Source organism: Pleurodeles waltl, chromosome 1_2 (assembly GCF_031143425.1).
Source record: "Pleurodeles waltl isolate 20211129_DDA chromosome 1_2, aPleWal1.hap1.20221129, whole genome shotgun sequence".
In the NCBI taxonomy this organism is placed as follows: Eukaryota; Metazoa; Chordata; class Amphibia; order Caudata; family Salamandridae; genus Pleurodeles; species Pleurodeles waltl.
The window spans coordinates 628467015-628490346 of record NC_090437.1 but is presented as its reverse complement, the minus strand read 5'-3'; the positions used below and the strand labels follow the sequence as shown (position 1 = coordinate 628490346).

At 43.1% G+C, this 23332-nt stretch overlaps 1 protein-coding gene across 20 annotated transcripts in view; it reads left to right on the top strand.

Annotated features, from left to right (window-relative positions):
- Positions 1 to 23332, top strand: part of BLTP1 (bridge-like lipid transfer protein family member 1) — a 1779540-nt gene that overhangs the window by 492351 nt on the left and 1263857 nt on the right. For all 20 annotated transcript variants that reach the window (XM_069242474.1, XM_069242454.1, XM_069242518.1 and 17 more), the window contains one exon: positions 2530 to 2810. In XM_069242474.1, coding sequence (XP_069098575.1) covers positions 2530 to 2810 — 281 coding nt within the window. The remainder of the gene's footprint in view (positions 1 to 2529; positions 2811 to 23332) is intronic.

Below are 23332 nucleotides of genomic sequence, written 5' to 3'. Positions count from 1 at the left end.
GCCCAGCTGGCCAGACCCTCTCACACAGAACCGCAGAACAATCTGGCACCCAGACCCCAAGCTTCTCAGTCTTGCAATTTTGTTACCTTAACTTTCCTCCAGAGTGCATAGTCATCTTCAAGGATGCACGCAGACCCACTACTCAAGCATGCTATGGTGCCAAATGGAAACATTTCATGCACTATCTCTCCTGACTCTTTACATGGAGACTTGCAGGACATAGTCTGCTGTTGGCTTCACCTTCAAAATTCAGGCCATGCCTACGCTTGTACCAGGCTTCACTTATCTGCAGTGGCTGCCTATCTTCAGAACAGGAAGCACGCCTTACTGTTCAAAGTTCCCTCCATTAAGACCCTCATGGAGGGACTCCAACGAGTCATCCCCCCGGCTCTGGTGTGAAACCTTAATTTTGCCCTTACACAACTGATAAGCCATCCATTTGAGCCACTGCACACTTGTCCCTTGCAATTCCTTTCATATAAGGTAGCTGTTCCTTCACTCAGATGTGTCAGTGAGCTCCAGGTTCTAACCTTTGGAGAGCCTTTCTCCAACATCCATAGGGACAGGGTGGTCCTAGGAACCAACTCTAAATTCCTCCTTAAGGTGGTCTCCTTCTTCCATCTTAAACAAATCATATAACGTGACATAGAGGACTTTCCAAACTCTGTCAAAAGAGCCCTCATGTACTATGTGGACAAGACAAAACCATTCCTTAAGACACAACAGCTTTTCATATCCTTCTCCAAGCCACACAAGGTCTGTGCTCTCTCCAAAGCCGGTGTAGCATTGTGATTAGTTAAATGTATTCAAACCTGTTACACCAAAGCAAAACAATATTTTCCTGTTCCTCCCAGATAGCATTCTACCCATAAACAATGGACCTCTATGGCCTTTAATGACAATATCCTCATAGCTGATATCTGCATGAGAGCTGCATAGTATACTCCACTCACTTTTCACAAACACTGTTTTGTGGATATTCTAGCATGCCAACAAGCCAAAGTTGGCCATGCTGTATTTCAAACTATTTTTACAGTCTTCTGCAGTATCCTTTGGCTAGCCACCGCTTTGGTGAGAACGGCTTCACAGTCTATGCACAGCATATGTATCTACAACTACACATGCCACAAACTGAAAATGTTACTTACCTTGTAAGTATCTTTTCGTGATATGTAGTGCTGTAGAGTCACATGTGCCCACCCTCTTCCATAGAAGCCTACAGCTGTTGCAGATGCCCTTTTTCTATCTTTACTTTATTCTCTCATGGACATCTTCTTATATAGCGCTACATGCCATTCCTTCAACTGCCTTGCAGAAAAACAATCCACCAATCGAGTCAATGCCCATGTCCAGCATTATGAGGAGCCACTATACCTTGTGAAAATACTTCTTCAAAGAAAAACAACTTGCACAGGTCTAAGCCCAACACTAGATGATAGGAGTATGCAGAGCATGTGAATCTACAGTACTACGTGCCATGGACAGATGTTTACAGTATACGTAACATATTCCTTATTGGTATTTTGGGAAGATTACATTAGCTCTGAGCCTGGAAACTTAAGATGAGTTCCAGTCTCTTAGACGGGTTCCACAGCGCAAGGCAGAGTTTGTTCCACAGTTTGCTCACCAGAACGTTTTCTTTTTGTAATTCTCCACTCAGGTTGGCCCCCACCTACTTGGACAAAAAAAAAGAAATCACACAAAGTTTCTTGGGTCAGGACTCTCTGGGTAGAAGCATTTTGGGGGAGGGGGCATACTATGTTTAACTGAGAAGATGAAACCTGTCCATTAAAAGTGTGTCCCCTCCTCCTTCATTGTCTCCCCTTTTTAGCAGTTCAGCTTCTTGCAGCCATCTTGGAGGTGCTGCTGCTTTTTCATCTTGTATGGCTGTGTCCAGTAGGGTGGGCTTATGCCCCCTCACCCCTGTTTCAGCCACTTTATAGAAACTGCATTAGGCTGCAGGATGAGCTCTTGGCACCAACACCCTGCCCAGCAGCGATTTGGCCAGCAAGGCGAACGCCTTCACGCAGTCATTTCACCTAGGTGGTTCTGCAAGTCCCACAAGAAAATGTGAGGAATTCATCCTAGTACTGGAAAGTAGAAGAGATGCTGCCAATCCGCAAGGAAGCATGGGGATGGCATGAATCAAAGATGAACCGAGCGAGCAGCATCCTAAGAAAAGTGGAGGGTAGGCTTTATTCTGTGTAAGCACTCCATTGGTGCTCAGTCTATCGGAGTTTTTGGCTGCAACAACACCAGCAAGTTTCATGGATCTGATTGCAGTTAGCCGTACACCTCCTCTTCCCTAATCTTAACTTCCGGACTTCTAGCACCAACACCTCATTGATTTAAGCATTTTGTTCAAAAACTTTAAGTTGATGATTCTTTCCTAAAAAGCCATTTATGGTGGCAAGTATTCAGTTTCTTAATAATGCATTCTATATTTCTCTGCATGATGATCACTGACTTGCCTTTGTAATATGAATGTGTCTAATCTGTGACATTAGTCTATTTTCCACTTCTTTCTAGATGGGTGTAATCCGTGTTGCAAATTGTAACCTTCACAATCAGGCAGTTGGTGAGGGAATCAGCACAGCTATTCAAGATGTACAGCTCAGGCAATACATTGAACAGCTGGATAGTTGCAAAGTAGGTCTCCAGCCTGCAGTGCTCCGGAGGGCTTACTGGCTTGAAGCAGGCTCTCTCAATCTTGGACTTATCACCACTGATGTGGCACTTGCTGCGGACCATCCTTCCAAACATGAGGCACAGCGGCATTTCTTGGAAACACATGACAACAGGACTAGGAGGTTGGTGAATTCAGCTATAAATGTTATTTTGTATATATATCTATACAAACGTAGTATGTACATCTCTCTCCCTCTCCCTCTCCCTCTCCCTCTGTTAGTGGATAGCTTGGCCTCTCACTCTTTGCATAGACTGGAATCTCTCTGACTCCCCAAGCTAAGCCCTCAGCTCTGGTTTCCTCCTATACCTCCTCATTGGAAGAACTTAACTCAACTGTGAGCTTTCCTATTTGCTGGATAAACCACCCATCCGCTGGCAGCCGTAGACAAAACATTTACTGCCTGACCTGCCAGCTGTTGGACAAAATAAATCCAGTAGTATCATCTCATGACCTCCTAGCTCAAGATCAGCTATTTAGAACTTTTGTAGAGTAAAACGTAATGTTCCTTACATAATAAAAACAGAAAGTTTGGTCTAACATTTTGATATTTTGATTTTGAAATAAGTATTTATTACATTGTGCCACAATCCTTAGAAATCATTGTGAATTTTGCTATCTATAGTGCAAAAATATCTTTAAGACAAAATCAAAGTAGGGGTCAACAATGCGGGTGTCTTAAATGATTTTTATGAGATCAACTCTGTGTCCACAATGCTCTGCTGTTGCACCCACAGAAATCACAGACATGCCTGTCAGATGGGAGTATACTGCAGGTACCATGGGCACAGCCTTTTGCTCTACTTTGTTTTGGAGGAGGACAATGTGTGCTCGTTTATATTAGCTGTGTCTGGTGTTTCTCTGCAAGGTGCTTGGTTGGACGACACAGAACAGGTGCCTAATAGAAGTTGCCTTGAGGCTTATTTGAAAAAGGCAAACAGGTGTTGAATACTTTTTTAAAGACTCAGCCTGTGAGAAGCTAGAACGTTCCATGGAATCCCATTCTAAGATGGGGACTGCTAAGTGCTATTGCTAGGGTTTCCTGTTCCATATTGGCAGACACATTTCCAGCTCTTGTTTTATCATTCCTCTTCCAGCTTTGTCATTTCTTGTTCCTGTTGGAACATATTTAAGGCATGAAGAGCATCTAAAAACTATGCCGTAATGCAGTCAAAGAGATTTTCTATGGGTTTATCACCCCCTTGTCTTTTGTTTGTTACTATAAATGTCTGTATGTTTTTTCATCCCAAGCTGGAGTTGGTGGTGCCTTCAGCTCTGTCTGCTATATTTGCCCTGTGCTGCTTGTGCCATTCCTCCCAGAACTTGGCTTTAGCCTTTTCTTTGACTTAAGCCATCTTAGCTGAAATCTTGACACCTGAAGCTTTTTTATGCCTTTGATGTGTTTTCCTTCTGAATGGTATTCATTTCTGCGGACAGCAGCTCTTAACGCATATTTCAACTGTGGAACAAAGTGATTACTGAAGTGCATTGCCCCTACTTCAGTCAAGCAAGGTCAAAAGCATTTTTTCCACAACCAAATGTTGATATCAACACGTTGCTTCAATTTTCAGATTGTTTTTTGCCATCACCTGGTTAGAATTCATGAAGAGCGCTCCTTATTGAGGCTATGAGAGTGATTGCAGACAAAGGAGTACTGGAAAAATTAATGTGCCAACAGTTTGTACTTCAGAAGGTCAGGTTATATGAAAATGTTCCCATTTCAGGTATTTCTTTGGTTTTAACATCAGTTAACAGCAATAAACGGATCCTTTTAAGTTTATGTAGCTTTCAGTAGAACTAGTCGTTCACATAGATCAATATCTTCAAAATTCGTAGTCTAATTTTGATGGGAGCCACAACCATGTGAAGTATGGGAACAGTGCATACTTGCCACCTAAAACCCTAGAAGTGTGAAAGCAGTACTTAGTGCTGTTTACATAGTGCGTTAGAGACTGTCTACCCATGGAAATGGCAGGGAATCCAAAATGTAAGTCAGGCTTTAACTCTAAGGAGACTCTGAAAGATATTGAATGCGATGCTGAAGATGCATGTGATTTCAAAGCTGAGTCTTCAAAATAAAAGGAACGTAGCACTAATCAAATAATTGGCCTTGAAGCCAAAGGACCACCAAGGCCCAAATCCAGGTTTCTAGGGCTAATACCTTCAGAAGCATTTGAAACGAAGGTCTAAACTGCTTGTGACACTGTTTCAGCAGCCTCGACTATTCAGCCTACAGAATATTTGATTTGTCATGGATATTGTAAAAGTGTTTTTTTTTGTTTTGTTTGAGGCAGCTACTGGGCACTGTCCAATATAAGCAAGCATTCACAATGTAATAGGTGTTGCATTTTCTTGAGTTGGAGCAATTGGCATTGTAAATGCATAACTGGACTTTTTTGCCACATTAATTGGTCAACCCTTCCACATATTATGGTTCTTTCTGCCATGTAATTCCAGTGTCCCCGCATATAACTAAAGAGCTAGTAGACCTACTGGAATATCTTTTAAATAAGGCTTTTAAAAAACAAACTCTGTCTGTCAAGCGGGGGCCAAGGGAAAAGGGGGCCCAAAACTTGTTTTACCCATGCGTTTTTCCATAGGGATTTTGAACACAATTACACCCCGAACCGCTGGATGGAATTACATCAAATTTGGCAGAAAGCTAACTGTTGGTCCAGAAAGCGTGTTTTTGGTGATTAGTTGAAAATCTGTTCAGTAGTTTTTGCGATTTTAAAGGAGGAAAAATAAAGATATTGAGGGACACAGATCCTCTGCGGATCAATCCGTAGTACATCTGCAGTTTGACGAGCCAAACTAAGAATCTGATTGGCTGGCTGCAATCTGACAGGGAAGTTGCGACTGCCATTTTGTTGCATCAGGAAATTGTACCCGGGGCTGAAATGTGGGCTGAAATGTGTATGAAGGGGTCAAGGCAGAAGTTCTCTGACCCCATGAGGTAGATATACATGTTGTAAAATTATAAATAATGGTCAGAAGAATGCTTGAAACCCTTTTTTTTTCTCCTCTTCTTTGTTTTGACGTTTTCAAAATCTGGTGATTCACCCCTGGTGCTCAACACAGCCCCTGGTGTAAATCCACATGTGGATCTGCAGGTATCTGGAGACGTAGTAAATAAAAAAATAATATATATATATATATATATATATATATATATATATATGTAAGGAAATGCCTCCTTGGCATGGTTACCCCCTGACTTTTTGCCTTTTGCTGATGCCAGTTATGATTGAAAGTGTGCTAGGACCCTGCTCACCAGGCCCCAGCACCAGTGTTCTTTCCCTAAACTGTACCTTTGTCTCCACAATTGGCATAGCCCTGGCACACAGATAAGTCCCTTGTAAATGGTACCAAGGGCCCTGATGCCAGGGAGGGTCTCTAAGGGCTGTAGCATGTCTTATGCCACCCTGGCGACCCCTCACTCAGCACATGCACACTGCCTCAACGCTTGTATGTGCTGGTGGGGAGAAAATGACTAAGTCGACATGGCTCTCCCCTCAGAGTGCAATGCCCACAACTTACTGCCTGTGGCATAGGTAAGTCACCCCTCTAGCAGGCCTTATAGCCCTAAGGCAGGGTGCACTATACCACAGGAGAGGGCATATGTGCATGAGCACTATGCCCCTACAGTGTCTAAGCAAAACCTTAGACATTGTAAGTGCAGGGTAGCCATAAAGAGTATATGGTCTGGGAGTTTGTCAAACACAAACTCCACAGTTCCATAATGGCTACACTGAAATCTGGGAAGTTTGGTATCAAACTTCTCAGCACAATAAATCCACACTGATGCCAGTGTGGGATTTATTGAGAAATGCACACAGAGGGCATCTTAGAGATTCCCTCTGTATGCTAGGCCAACTACTAGTGCTAGGCTGATCGGTCTCTGCCAGCCTGCCACTTCAGACTAGTTTCTGGCCACATTTGGTGAGTGCCTTTGTGCACTCTGTGACTAGGAACATAGCCTGTCCTGGGTGGAGGTGCCTCACACCTCCCCCCTAAAGGAACTGTAACACCTGGCGGTGAGCCTCAAAGGCTCAAGCCTGGTGTTTCAATGCCCCAGGGCACTCCAGCTAGCGGAGATGCCTGCCCCTGGACACAGCCCCCACTTTTGGTGGCAAGTCCGGAGGAGATGATGAGAAAAACAAGGAGGAGTTACCCTCCAGCCAGGACAGCCCCTAAGGTGTCCAGAGTTGAGGTGACCCCTTCTTTAGAAAATCCTCCATCTTGCTATGGGGGATTTAGCCCAATAGGATTAGGGATGTGGCCTCCTCCCCAAAGGGAAGAGGCACAAGGAGGGTGTAGCCACCCTCAGGGACAGTAGCTGTTGGCTACTGCCCTCCAGCCCCAAGCACACCCCTAAATCTAGTATTTAGGGGCGACCCTGAACCCAGGAAATCAGATTCCTGACGACCTGAACAAGAAGGACTGCCGACCTGAAAACCCCGCAAAGAAGGAGACGACAACTGCTTTGACCCCAGCCCTACCGGCCTGTCTCCAGATTCAAAGAACTTGCAAAAGCGACACATCCAGCCAGACCAGCGACCTCTGCCGACTCACAGGACTGCCCTGCAAACCCAAAGGACCAAGAAACTCCCATGGACATTGGCTCTGTCCAAAGCAACAAGAAGAAACCATCTTTAAAGTGGCTCTCACCTCACTCCTGAAGCGTGAGTCCCCAACACTCTGCACCCAACGACCGCAGCCTGTGTCCAGAAAAACCAACACTGCAGCGAGGACCCCCAGGCGACTCCCACGGCGTGTCCACCATGAGACAACCTCCCTGCACCCCCACAGTGATGCCTGCAGAGAGAATCCAGAGGATCCCCCTGACCATGACTGCCCTGTAACAAAGAACCCGATGCCTGGAAGAAGCCCTGCAACTGCAGCCCCAGGCCTGAGAGTAACCAGCTACTGGTGCAGGAGTGACCAGCAGGCGGCCCTCATCTTTGCCCAGTCGGCTGGCTGAAGAAGCCCCCGTGTGCCCTGCCTGCGTTGCCAGAGTGACCCCCGGGTGCCCTCCATTGTTTTCAACGCAAAACCCGACACCTTCTTCGCACACTGCACCCGGCCGCCACTGTGCCGCTGAGGGTGTATTGTGGGTGCCTGTTTGGGACCCCCTGGTGTGCTCCCTGAGGACTCAGATACTTACTTGCTATCCGACTGGAACCTGAGCACCCCTAGTCTCCATATGCGCCTATGATATTTGGGCCCCTCTTTGACCGCTGCACCTGACCGGCCCTGTGTTGCTGGTGCTGGATGTTTGGGGTTAACTTGAACCCCCCCCGATGGGCTGCCTATGCCCCAGAGACTGAACTTGTAAGTGCTTTACTTACCTGACAAACTAACCTTTACTTTCCTCCCCCAGGAACTGTTCAATTTTGCAGTGTACACTTTTAAAATAGCTTATTGCCATTTTATTCTCAACTGCGTACATTACTGTTTTCATTCAAAGTTCTATATTTACCTATACCAAGTACCTTACAATTATGTACTTACTTGAATTCTGAGTCTTGTGGTTCTGAAATAAATTAAGAAAATACTATTTTTCTATATAAAAACCTATTGGCCTGGAGTTAAGTGTTTGAGTGTGTGTTCCCATTTATTGCCTGTGTGTGTCCAACAAATGCTTAACACTACCCTCCGATAAGCCTACTGCTCGACCACACTACCACAAATAGACCATTAGTATTATCTATTATTGCCACTATCAACCTCTAAGGGAAACCCTTGAACTCTGCGCACACTATCTCTCACTTTGAGATAGTATATACAGAGCCAACTTCCTACTATATATATGTTCGATGGCATGTAGTGCTGCAGATACACATGCTTTGCATAGCTCTTCCGACATCTAGTGTTGGGCTCTGAGTGTTACAAGTTGTTTTTCTTCAAAGAAGTCTTTTCGGAGTCACGGTATCGAATGACTCCTCCTCTCGGTTACAGTGCGTATGGGCATTGACTCCATTGTTAGATTGTTTTCTTTCCGCTGTCTGGTTCTGACGTGTTTCCTCTCGCTCCAACATTTCGAATCAGAAAACTTATTTCATCATCGGTATTGTTTGAATAGCGTTTCCCATTTAGCATTGAACCAATGGTACAGTCGGAATCTAGATTTCACCCTTTAGGGCGCGTGTGCCCGACTCGGGCCTGTTTGGGCCTACAGCGTGGAAGCCTGATAGATCAGGCTACATTTCGATTCCGCCCTCGGTGCCATGCGAAGTTTCCATCTACAGACTAACACCTGGTTTGTAATTTGTACCTTTCTCCGGACCACCGAGAAGAAGATTGCGAGGCCTGTCGATCGTTTCGATCTAAGAAGATCTTAAGAGATCTCAGAGCCCGAAGATTAGAAATTGCATAGAAAAGTACAGAATATCTCAACGTCATGGAAGAAGAGCAGGCGTAGACAACAGTCTCCATCCGAGATACCGACTCTGAGCAAGAATCAGACGAAGATAGGCCTATCACTGCCCGCCAGCACGTGAGTACATCTGCCCCTATGTGCATATATAAAAAAATACAGAAGGCCTTGGGTACCCCCCTGCCGGAAGGCCATGGTTCAGCCTGGAAAAAGGCTGTTGTCTACGGACCTGCGGGTTCGGCGTCGAAAAAGGCCACTCCTCCGTCCACTTCAGAGTCGAGCAAGTCAGTTAAAAGTTCCACTTTGCACTCCAGTAAACGACCTCACTCCTCGGAGTCAAAAATTCTACGCTCTGCTTCAGAGCCAAAACTGCAGACTTCATTTTCGGGACCAAAAAAGATTCAAACTTCGGAACCGAAAAAATCCTCATATACTGAACAACAAGGACTTTCGAGCAAACTGAAACAAATCTCGAAGCTGATGCAAGAATTTTACAAGCCTTCTGATGAGGACACTGAGGTGCAGCCAATATTGGAGGTTATGGATGAAAGACAATCCAGGATCCATATTCATAAAGAAACTGGCAGAATTATTCCTGCACCTCCTTTGAAGACTAAAAGAAAGCTGGCTTTTCAGGAGGAATTAGACTCTGCTCAACCACCAGCCAAAGTCCAGAAGCAGAAGGAGAAACCAGAACTTGTCCCTACTTCTCCTCCTCATTCTTCACAGCTTTCTTTTTCACCTCCACACAATAGTCTACCACCAGTGCCTTCTCCAACACACTCTCAATATTCTCATGGAGATACAGTGGATCATATTCCAGACAATGATCCTGACCTATACATCTCCAAACTTCTCCACCAGAGGACATTACTGCCTACACTCAGGTAGTCTCTAGGGCAGCTGCCTATCATGGGGTGCTTATGCATACTGAGCCCCTAGAAGAGGATTTCTTATTCAACACTTTCTCTTCCACCCACTGTAAATACAGGTGCCTTCCCATGTTGCCCGGAATGGTCAAACATGCGGACCAAATTTTTACTGAGCCGGTCAAAGCTAGAGTAATTACTCCCAGAATCAACAAGAAATATACACCTGCTCCTACAGACCCAGACTACATCACTCACCAAGACTCTCCACATTCAGTAGTGGTCAGTGCGACTAGGAAAAGAGCTAACAGCCAATCCTCAGGGGATGTTCCTCCACCTGATAAGGAAAGTAGAAAGTTTGATGCTGCTGGCAAGAGAGTAGCCACACAAGCGGCCAACCAATGGCGTATTGCGAATTCACAAGCACTTCTTGCCAGATATCATAGAGCCCACTGGGATGAGATGCAAGAAATCATACAGCACCTCCCCAAAGAGCATCAAAAGACAGCACAACAGGTTGTAGAAGAGGGACAGGCCATAAGTAACAACCAGATACGGTCTGCCCTCGATGCCGCTGATACAGCTGCAAGGAGTGTAAATACTGTCGTTACAATAAGAAGGCATGCATGGTTACACTCATCTGGTTTTAAACCAGAGAGTCAACAGGCAGTACTTAACATGCCTTTTGATTTAAAAAAAACACTTGTTTGGGCCTGAAGTAGTCACCACCATTGAAAAACTAAGCAAAGACTCTGATACTACCAACGCAATGGGAGCATTATATACCACACCATATAGAGGCTCCTTTTGCAGGTCACAGTTTAGAGGATTCAAACCACAATACTCTGAAGCTTCTACCTCCCAGGCAAAGCAGGGACAACAGCAGCAACAATATCAAAGAGGGGGGGTTTAGAGGGTCCTATAGAGGGCAACATTTCAGACACAGAGGCAGGTTCCAAGTCTCAAAACAAGCCACTACACCATCCAAACGGTGACTTCTTTCCCACCCCTCCACCACACACATCTCCTGTGGGGGGGAGACTACAGCAATTCCACTCTCATTGGCAAAATATGACCACAGACAATAGGGTGTTATCAATTATCCGCAATGGTTATTGCCTAGAATTAATCTCCACCCCTCCAAACATTCCACTACGTTACCACAAACTGTCCCCAGAACACAACGTTCTGTTGCAACTGGAGGTGCAATCCCTACTATTAAAACAAGCAATAGAATTGGTCCCACATTCTCAGCAAAGAACAGGAGTATACTCACTATGCTTCCTCATTCCCAAAAATGATGGCACTCTTAAGGCCTATCCTAGACCTTAGGCCTCTCAATCTGTACATCCTTTCAGAACATTTTCACATGGTAACTCTGCAGGATGTCATTCCACTACTACATAAACAGGATTACATGACTGCTTTAGACCTCAAACTTGCGTATTTCCATATACCTATCCATCCAGCTCACAGAAAATACCTCTGGTTCGTCACATCAGGAAAACATTACCAGTTCAAAGTTTCGCCGTTCAGCATAACAACAGCTCCAAGAGTGTTAACAAAAGCCTACATAGGAAAGCCAACACATTCACGTCTTTCCATATCTAGACGATTGGCTAATAAAGTCAAGCAATTTTACACAATGCCAATAGCACACTCAGTATGTAATAGAAACCATGCATACACTAGGGTTCACTCTAAATTATCAGAAATCACACCTTCAGCCAGCACAGGTACAGCCTTACCTAGGTGCTATTCTAAATACTCAAAAAGCCCTAGCATATCCAAATACCAAATCAACAATACACTGTAAAAATTTGTCATGGAAATTCTAGGGATGATGGCATCCTGCATAGCCATAGTTCCAAATGCAAGACTAAACATGAGGCCTTTACAACAATGCCTCTAACAACAATGGTCTCAGGCGGTCAACTTCAAGATCTAATGTTGATGGACCGCCAAACGTACACATCCCTTCAATGGTGGAATCTCAGCAATCTAATGAAGGGGCAGTCATTTCAAGACCCTGTGCCTCAGACCATAATAACAACAGACGCATCAATGATAGGTTGGGGAGCTCATCTCAACAATCATACCATTCAAGGGGAATGGGATCCCAAACAGAAACAATTTCACATAAACCACCTTGAATTATTGGCTGTGTTTCTTCCCCTAAAAGCGTTTTAACCCCTTCTCAAACAGAAGACTATTCTGATAAAAACAGACAACATGATGACCATGTATTACCTCAAAAAACAGGGCGGACACATTCATCTCAACTGTCTCTGCTAGCCCAGACAATATGGAAATGGGCAATTAACAATCACAATAATCTATTAGTAAAATACATTCCAGGAATAGACAATCAGTTAGCGGACCTCCTAAGCAGGAATCACCAACAAACACACGAATGGGAGATTCACTCCCAAGTACTTTGAGTACTTTAAAAAATGGGGAACACCACAAATAGGCCTATTCGCAACAAGCGAAAATGCAAAATGTCTAAACTTTGCATTCAGAAACCCACATCCCCTATCCAAGGGCAATGCTGTATGGATCAGTTGGTCAGGGATATTTGCTTACGCTTTTTCCCCTCTCCCACTCCTTCCCTTTCTGGTCAGCAAACAACGTCAGACATCTCAGAGCATGATACTCCTAGCCCCAACATGGGCACGTCAACATTGGTACTCAACACTCCTAGACCTGTCTGTAGTACCTCATTCCAGACTCCCAAACAGACAAAATTCATTAACACAGAACAAAGGTCAAATCAGGCACCCAAACCCCAATGCTCTCAATTTAGCGATTTGGCTCCTGTAATCATAGAATTTGGTTACCTAAAACTTCATCAGAATGTTTCGAAGTGCTTAAGCAGGCATGTAACCCTACTACCAGACAATGTTATGCTAACAAATGGAAACGATTTGTTTACTACTGTCAATCTAAAAACACTGATCCACTTACAGCGTCTATACAAGATATTGGATGCTACCTACTTAATTTACAAAAATCAAATTTAGCTTTCTCATCCATCAAAATCCACGTCACTGCAATATCTGCATACTTGCAAACTATTCAACATACTTCTCAATTCGGAGTCCCTGTTATTAAAGCTTTCATGGAAGGATTAAGACGTATTATTCCACCTAGAACACCACCTGTTCCTTCTTGGAATCTAAATATCGTACTTACCAGACTCATGCGCCCACCTTTTGAACCCAGGCACTCTTGTCAAATTCAATTTTTAACATGGAAGGTTGCCTTCCTTGTAGCTATTACTTCATTACGAAGAGTTAGTGAAATACAAGCGTTCACTCTTGAAGAACCTTTTTTCCAAGTACACAAACATAAAGTTGTACTTAAGACAAAGCCAAAATTTCTACGAAAAGTAGTATCTCCTTTTCACATCAACCAAACAGTGGAATTGCCAGTCTTCTTTCCACAGCCAGGCTCAGTTGCAGAAAGAGCTCTTCATACTCTAGATCTCAAAAGAGCTCTTATGTACTATATAGATGGAACTAAAGATTTGAGGAAAACAAAACAACATTTTGTTGCTTTTCAACAACCACGTAAAGGCAATCCTATATCTAAACAAGGCTTAGCTAGATGGATTGTTAGATGCATACAAACATATTACATCAAAGCAAAAAGACAACTTTTGATCACTCATAGAGCACATTCTACAAGGAAGAAAGGTGTGTCAATGGCATTTTCAGGATACATACCAATGGCTGACATATGTAAAGCTGGCACATGGTCTACTCCTCATACATTTACAAAACACTATTGTGTTGATGTTTTCTCACAACAACAGACTACTGTAGGCCAGGCTGTCTTAAGAACACTATTTCAAACAACTTCAACTCCTACAGGCTAGCCACTGCTATTTTGGGGGAGGACTAACTGTTTTGTAGTCTATGCATAGCATGTGTATCTGCAGCTACACGTCATCGAACGGAAAATGTCACTTAACCAGTGTACATCTGTTCGTGGCATGTAGTGCCGCAGATTCACATGCACCCTCCCTCCTCCCCGGAAACCTGTAGTCGTTGAAAGTTTATCATTTGTAGATACATTTACACTTGCATGGACATCTCTTTATGTCCTTATTCTCTATCACTTCTTCCTTCACCCTTTGCAGGAAAACAATCTAACAATGGAGTCGATGCCCATGCGCACTGTAACCAAGAGGAGGAGTCACTGGATCCCATGACCCCGAAAAGACTTCTTCGAAGAAAAACAACTTGTAATACTCCGAGCCCAACACCAGATGTCGGAAGAGCTGTGCATAGCATGTGAATCTGCAGCACTACATGCCACGAACAAATGTACACTGGGTAAGTGACATTTTCCGTTGCAACCACTATTTTGTTGGATCGTGCAAGGATCCCGGGGCTGAAATATGGGCTGCAATACATATGAAGGAGTCAGGGTAAAAGTTCACACTTTAAAAAATGTGCGGATCCATCCACGGGCACAGCGTGGCCCCCTGTGTAAATCAGTGTATTTCAGGAAATATATACTCACACACCCCACTCAGGCACCCATGGGGAAGCTCTCATGCCCACTGTGACACTCTCACATCCACTCTCACACCCAGGGTGACACTCTTAGATCTACTCTCACACCCAGGGTAGACTGACATCCAGTCACACATCCATACAGTCAGTAACACCTACTCTCACATCCAAACAATCTAAAACCCACTCTCACACCCAGACAGACACTGACACCCGCTGTGATACTCAGGGTGACACCCAGAGTAACACTCTCACACCCAGTCACACATGCATGCATACATACATTCTCACACCCAGACACTCTGACACCCACTCTCACAACCAGACATATACACTTAAACCCACTGTGACTCCTAGGGTGAGACTGTCACACCCAGTCACACAACCATACAGACACCAGCACCTACTCTCACATCCAAACAATCTCAAACCCACTCTCACACCCACTGTGACACCCTTGCATTAACTTTCATACCCTCACAAACACTCTCACACTCAGTCACACATGCATACATACACTCTCACACCCAAATCCAGACAGAGACTCACACCCAAGGTGACACTCTCACACCCAGTCACACATGCATACAGACACTCTCACACCCATACACCCATACACACACTGTTGCACCTAGGGTGAGATTCTCACACTCCGTTATCACCCTCACACCCATTAGTAAATAATATGCAGAAAAATGCCTAAAAAAGTATATATATATTTTTGTTTTGATATTTTCAAAATCTGCAGATTCACCCGCGGGACTCGGCACAGACCCCACTGTAATTCCGCAGATGTGGGAGATATATATATTCACACAGTCCCATGCTGACGTCCAGTCACATAGACTATGTGTAGGAAAGTCACTCGTTTTGGCATGTTGCCCGTGCTTTTTACCTGCTACTCAGGACCCCAGTGATTGTGCTCTCACCTCCAAATTTGGTTACCTTGGTACCCTTTATGTAGGAAGCTGGCCTGGTGTGTGGTAAGCACCTATGGTATTATCACCTTATACCAAGTATCCACTATTAGTGAAGTGTAGGCAGTTAGGGATGACTTACAGTGACCTGGTGCAGTGACCTGTAGTGAAAGGGTGCATGCACCTTTTTACTCGGGCTGCAATGGCAGGCCTGCAGATACACTTTGTATGGGCTCCCATGGGTGGCATAATACATGCTGCAGCCCATGGGAAACCCCTGATGTCCCAATGCCCCGAGTACCTAGGTACCATATACTAGGGACTTACATGGGGGCACCAGTATGCCAATTGTGGGGTGTACCAAGTCAGGAACAACCAAATTTAGTGGGCGAGAGCGCAGTCACTGGGGTCCTGGTTAGCAGGAGCCCAGTGAACACAGTCAAAACAAACTGACTTCAGGCAAAAAGTGTGGATAACTATGCCAAAAAGGGTGTATTTGCCTACATTACGGATCACTGACCCGTCTGCATTCTGATGTCAATCAAGGGACAGCTCCTAGACAACTTCAAGGACCCCCTGCAGCTCCTGGACTCAGCAGCTGGCCTTCACCAATCACCATTGTTCCAGATCTTCACCCATAGGAGGGTAAGCATGGTCTCCTGCCCCACCTGGACAGTCCAGCATGGACTGGACTCGGTCTCATTCTTTTACAGATTCTCTTCATCCAGAATCCATCAGTCTGGTCCTGTTCTTGCATTACTCCAATTCTAAGTCTCCATGTTAGCCTATGGGACGACGAGGTAACTTACCAGTGTCGTCCGGGTGAGCTGGGTGTTTTCTAGATACTCACTTGTTTGGGGATACTCTCCCAGCTCTTGGCTAACAACTCCATATCCTCTGGTGGGGGACCCATTCTCACATTCCATTATTTTAGTATGTTGTTTGGCCACCCTATAGGACCCTTGCTATTTCTTGCTATTGTTAATGTTTTATGCTACTTCCTAGTACTTACCTGTGTATATTTTGTGTATACTTAACGCCAGAGAGGGGTATTGACTGTAGTATTCTAGTTCAGTGTTACTATAATAAAGTACATTTTATTTTTGCAACACTTTGTGGTTCCTTTCAAATGTGATAAGTTACAATGTGGCTACTGTGGTATTGCAAGTGCTTCACATTCCTCCTAGATAAGTCTTTGCTGCTCACCACAGATACCACAGATACCATTAGAGAGCTCTGGCTTCCTAGACACTGTAACACTTACTAATAAGGGTTGCCTGGTTCTGGTAAAAGGTGTCAATACCATAGGTGTCAACCACACACCAGGCTAGTCTCTTACACTGTAACATCCATTCACATATGCACACAGACACTCCCACACCCAGGAAGACACTCAATCACTTTTGGTAGGGAAGTTGTGTTCTATATCGGGAAAGGGTCCCAGGGCAGAAATATGGGCTGCAGTGCATATAAAGGGGTCAGAACAGGAGTTCCCTGCCCCATGGGGTTGATATACATGTGGTAAAATAGTAAATAGTTGGCAGAAAATGCCTAAACGGTTTTTTTTTTTTTGTTTTTTCCATAATCCGCGAATATACCCGGGCTCAGCCCAGGCCTAAATAAATATGAATTGAAAATAAATAATTATATTTTTGGTAAAAGGATTGGCTCTGAAAAGAGCCTTTGTGTTTATGAAGTGTAAGTGATAGCCAACAGTCTTTCAAGTTCTGAAAGAACACCCTGTTTCCGTTGTCTGTCAGGTGAACTCTATCATTTCACTATATGCCATCCATATGAAAGCCTAAATTATTGTGGTATTTAGAGCCCATGTTATGGTATCTCAGGAATGCGGAAACCATTTTATTAACATGTTTCCTGGATTTATCTATTTGTGGACAGAATTCACTTGACCACTTCCACTTCTGCTTTTGGTAAATGTTAGTTAAAGCAAAGGCAGTGTGTGGAAAAAGTGGCATTCATTTTCCAAAGGTATCTTGCATTAGGATTTCCAGTCCTCCCCTAATAACCGTGCCCAGGTCATTGCCATCACAGTGCACAATCATGAGGTCTGGTTGTTGGCAATCCTTAATGCTTTCGGCTAAAGGGAGCAACTGTTGTCACTTTAACCCACTCTGGCCAACCCAAGTAATATCCACATATGGTAAGCCAAGGTCCCTGCGAATGCCACTCTTTGTAGCACTTTCTCTGGCCCAAAACACAAAGCTATGACCCACAATCCACACTCTGAGGGAAGCTGGAGTACCACACAGGATAAGGGTGCAGCTGAATGAGGTGGTTTTGAAATGAAATGCAGTTAAAATGGAGGTTACTTGTTACAATTTGAAACAACACATTTGATTGGTTGTTGTAAACATGTTGGTGCTTAAAAGTAGGTAGTGATATTATGAGAAATGTAAGTAGATATATGATTGGCTTTGGAGACATAAAAATATCCCAAACACCAATACTTTTTGTTATAACTCCAAATATTCAACCACACATGCACCATTTTATTTAGAAGTAAGCATGCTGCTCTCAAACTGCTGTGAACGTTTGGCCTAGTGGTATCAGAGAATGTTTCAAGGTTGGTTACCGTGGTTACATAGCTATAGGAGCATGGGAGGATGAGAACTAAGCTAAAAAGAGTAGACTGTGCATGTGAAGTCACAGTGCTAATATAAGAAATGCTGAATAAGCAATGTTTGGATGCACATTTACTCATTTATACAAAGTCGAGTGTAAATGAGATTGTTTGAGAACAGATAGCAAAAATGATTTTCATACTCCACATGGGTCTGTGGATCTGCCGCAAAGTGACACGGGGGCTTTCTAAGCGCTGCAGCAGATCCGCCCAAAACCCCTACAGAATTAAGCTTTCGTTTGAGGAGTTTTAGAAAGGATTGACCAGTGATCCGTAGGGGCATAGCTTGGTGAGTCAGATTGGGGGTGGTGGGCCGTGTGCTTCAGATTTTCCAACAATCAGGCTGGCATATGATGTTTAAATACATTACACAACAAGCAGGATGCATTTGAGTGCTGTAAGGAGCAGTAGAAGGAGAGAGGAATGCAAATTAGTACGACACTAAGTGAGGGAAAACACAATATTTTGTAAAATTAACAATATTTTCGACAACTTAAAAAACTGAGAGTGATAGTGTGTTCATGTTTTTGTCTGAATGTATGTGAAAATTCCCTGTGAAATCTGGCAGACATCTTACCATATTTGACTGAAAGCATCTGGACCCAACTATTTATCAGAAAATTAATTTAATAGGGGTGTGTAGCACCCCACAGTCCCCCCTGAAACTGCTCTCTTGGTCGTCAAAAATAGTATAACATAAGTTAAATATGAAAGGAAGATAGGGATTGGTTTTCTGATCGAGTAACCTTGAAAGCAAAGTTTAAAAGGTTGACATTAATGGTTGCCTTGTATGAGAGTGGTGTACCATTCTTCTTCTTGATTTGTGCGTATTTTCAGTGAGAGGAAATTCTTGACTACTGAGAGACAAACATAAAGAACAGCAAACACATTTAACAGGTATGTGAATTAAAATGTTGTTTAATTTAAAATGTGTTATAGAAGATATGAGTGTATATAAGGTGGATGAAAGTGTGAAGCATGTTGATAAAAAGTAAAAGGCAATAGATATAGAGTGTATGTGATAAAAAATAAGGAAATGTAAAATGATCCCCAAAGAAGGTATTGAAGATATTAAAGGCATACACTGATGCATTCACATATGCTAAAAGATATGAAGAAACTGATCTATACACTGATAACCCATGCTTACATTTATGCATACAAAGTGAGACACACTAACGTATACACTGCCACACTGAAAAACAACTATGTATCCAGCACTATCAGAGCCAGTTGTACACACAGTTACATACCCCTGCACTCACCTACACAGCTAGTAAGCCATTCATATAGTTACTTACATGCACATTTAGAGACCCATAGAATTACTAAATGAGCCAGTGATATAACAGCATATTTTCTTAAACATGTGGTGGCACACCCATAGAGGTATTCATACACTCAATGTGATATGTAGCCAAGTAATGATTCAACCTAGTCACCCATCCAGATAAGAAGTTCTTTAAACATAGCTTAGGCCTAATACTGCAGAGCCTGCCTGTGCTGTTTTACTGTCAGTTTGATTTTGCATTCAGAAGCCCTTTGTCAAGCCTTAAACTCCCTTTTAACTACACATAAATAACTAAGCTAGGCTATAGGTAGGTCATAGGGCAGGCCTTAAATGGTTACACATGTCCTTTTGAGTTTCACTGAGTTACACCTGCACTTGCACACCTGTATGCCCAGTTACATATGTAGTCTCCCACCCATACTAAAATCCAGATACCTATTTACAAAAACATAGCATTACACACCCAGTAAGACAACAAAAGACCACTTATACATTCATGCACATACCCAGGCAGTAGTTAAGTATCCAGCTGTGTCAGGGCCAGTTGCATACAGTTCAGTATCCCTTTACTCACTAACACAGCCAGTAAGCCATTCATACAGTCACTTAGAAACACATTTAGAGGCCCATACAGTTACTAAAAAGCCAGTGATATCCTGGCATACTTTTTTAAACATGTGGTGACACACTCCATAGAGGGACTAATACACTCACTCAGATATGTAGTCAGGTACTGACAATGTAGTTGGGTACTGACCCAACCTAGTCACCCATCCAGAGAAATAGTCTGTTATACCCAGGCACACACTGATCCAGACACTGAGATACCAGGTGTATATTCATGTATGCACTGATACAGCTAGAATCACACTCATGAATCCGCTGACACACTCAGGATGCTATAGAATGATATAGTCAATGATTCACTCAAGGAGACACTTATGAATACACTACTATACCCAGGTATAAAGTCACATATAGTCTGACAGATCCAGAACCACAAATGCATCAAATAACACACACTCATGTATGGACTGAGACACCCAGGCACACACTGCTGCATACACCAACACACCCAGGCACACACTCGTACACCCAGTGTTAGATCTGTCAGTTCTTGGCATGGTTTCCCCTGTCTTTTTGCTTCTGACCTCCTGGTTTTGATCCTGTGCTGAATTTCATTTTTGCTGGCTGTAGGGCTCTGGGTACTTTACCACTGCAAGTGCTCCCTGTATAAATTGTATTGTTGATTGGTTGATCAATGGTTGACATATTGACTATATACCCTTTTTCAAGCAATAGTTCAAATGGATTCAAAAACTGGGAAACTACCACCAACAGAGCTTCAGAAAGGACTTACAGGAAGAGTTGTATACTTACCTTTATATTTTAAACAAAATGTTGAGACTTTGGATGTACAGAAAGGTATTGGTGAACGACTCGTCATTCCAGTACCTGGTGTGCCAACCAAAAACAAAAAATATGGCAAGAGTTAGTAAAGTAAAAAATAAAAAAAACACACATTATATTTGAAAGAAAATAATGTTTTTTACAAAAATGTTGATATTGTTTGAGATGTAAGTGGACTGATTGACAAAGTGGATAAACAGGAATCTGAAGAAATATATGATCACTACAGTATCCGTCCACTTCATTCCAAAGAGGCTATTTGTGATGCTATTGATCTTTCAAATGAAACCAGCAAAAGGACCTCCATTGAGTGTGTGGGAAAGACATTTTAGACACTGTTTTCCACGTGTATTTTCCACTGAAGTAGGTGGTCAGTATGATGACTGGCGTGTACAAATACCAGTAACTGAGTACAGTTCAACTAGACTATATTCAGATGACCCTATATTATGACAGTGTATTCCCTATCTGTTTCATCTATTATTTGAGAGTGACTTGTTAGAGCTATCTTATGCAGTAATTCATATTCTAAAGACAGGAGTTAATCTGTATAATCTCCCTGCAAAGGAATTTATTGACAAAGTTCAAGGTAAGGAAAAAAAAGCTGGAATACAATTTAATTAATTTGATGGCATATTAACCTTCTACCAACAAGTATTGGTATCGCTGTCATGGAGAACTTAAATGTATCCTGTGACCTCTAAGTGCACCTACTTGGTTTGTGACAGTTGTGCAGAGTATGCATGGGATGATTTACTTGAGTTTATGAGAGAAGCAAACTCTACCAGACAGTAAAACTGTCAATTTTGATATGTTGTTTCAAGAACCATAGCAGAATATCTGCACATATTGTCAATCAGATCTTCTTACGACTTTGAATATAGGAAGAAGAGGTAAATATATCATCCTAATACTAAAGTGATGCACAGTAGATGGGAGTAAATTAGAAACAAATTACACATTTCAAGGCTTTTTCTTTCTGGTAAAAGATATACTTGTATAGCTAATATTTTTCATGAAGGACTAACTATAACATCTGTACACTACACCATCTACTTAAAAAAAAAAAAATACAACAACACACCCAGGCACACGCTGATACATACACTGACACACCCAGGCACATGCTGATACATACACTGACACACACTGATGCTTGCACTAACACACCCAGGCACACACGGATGCATGCACTAAGACACCCTGGCACACACTGGTGGATGCACTAACCCACCCAGGCACACACTGATGTATACACTGACACACCCAGGCATACAGTAATGCATAAACTAACATATCCAGCCACGCAAAAACACACACACACACATGCACTAACACACCCAGTCAAACACTCACAGATACACTGAAACACTCAGCCACACACTCATGCACACACTTACACAGCCAGCCAGACACACATGTAAACATGCTTAGACATACTGAAGTAGACATTCATACATTTAATAAAATACACTGAACCATACACCACAATAATACAGTGACAGAATCAGCTCTTTGATTGATCAAATGGTGGTTCTAAAAGGAATCTTTTTTTGGTAAAGTTTTCACAACAACTTTTTTTTATTTTTTTTGTCTTTATTGTTTTTCAGAAAAAAACTATACACCTTATAAAAAAATAAACTGGATCGAACCAACTGGCATCATTGAATAGCCCAACAGGAGCAACAAAAACTGAGGGGCAAAAAATCTACCATTGGTGTTTTTTTAATTGCGTCAAACAATTCTGTGACACTAGAAATGTTTAGTGCCACAAGCTTCTGGCACTTTACCTGCTATGGCACCATGCCTCTCCACTCTGGAGAGGTGTTAAAAATGGTAACCTCAGGAGCAGATGTTGTTCCTCCTGAGGTGGAAGCACCTGCAGCATCCTCCGATGTTCTAGCTCTGTCCCTCAGCATATGGTGGCACACAACCTCATGGATAGTTCTAGTGTGTTTCTACCCACTGGCTGTTCCATGGCTGTACTTTTTGAAGTACCATGAGACGGCTACTTTCCATACAGGTTGCATTAGACAAATCTGTCAAATACTTTTTAACCCTGATGGGATTGTGAAGAATTGCCTTACTTCACTCTGTTCTTCTCTCCAGGTGGTTATTCCTCGTTTTCATCTGGGATCACCTTTGGGTCTTGATACTCGGGTAGAGCACTCCCTTCAGCCATCCCCAGTTGAAACAGGAACAGCTCCACTGCAGTGTCTCTGGCCCACTAGAACTGCAGAGTGGTCTTGATCCTTTTAGGTTCTGCCTTAACCAAGGTAAGGGCGGCCCTTTCTGGTAGCCACAGTGCTGCTGACCAAGGAACGCCAAAAGGCAGCCCATGCACTCCTGAGGGAGTCCCAGAGGAAAAAACTCTAAAGGAAAAAACCTCTATAGCAGGAACTCCCTGGAACAAAAAAGAAGCAAAAAGGTAAGTCTTCTAACAAGAAAAACAGTACTGAAAGAAACTGAAACAAGCGAGGAAAATAACAGGAGCGAATATCACCACCAAAGGAAGTGTTGCAGCACAAAGAAAAGAAGAATCACACACCTTACATACCCTAAAACAGGAAATGACCAACAGGAAGAAGAAAGACACCATATTGGATTGGGAAAGAA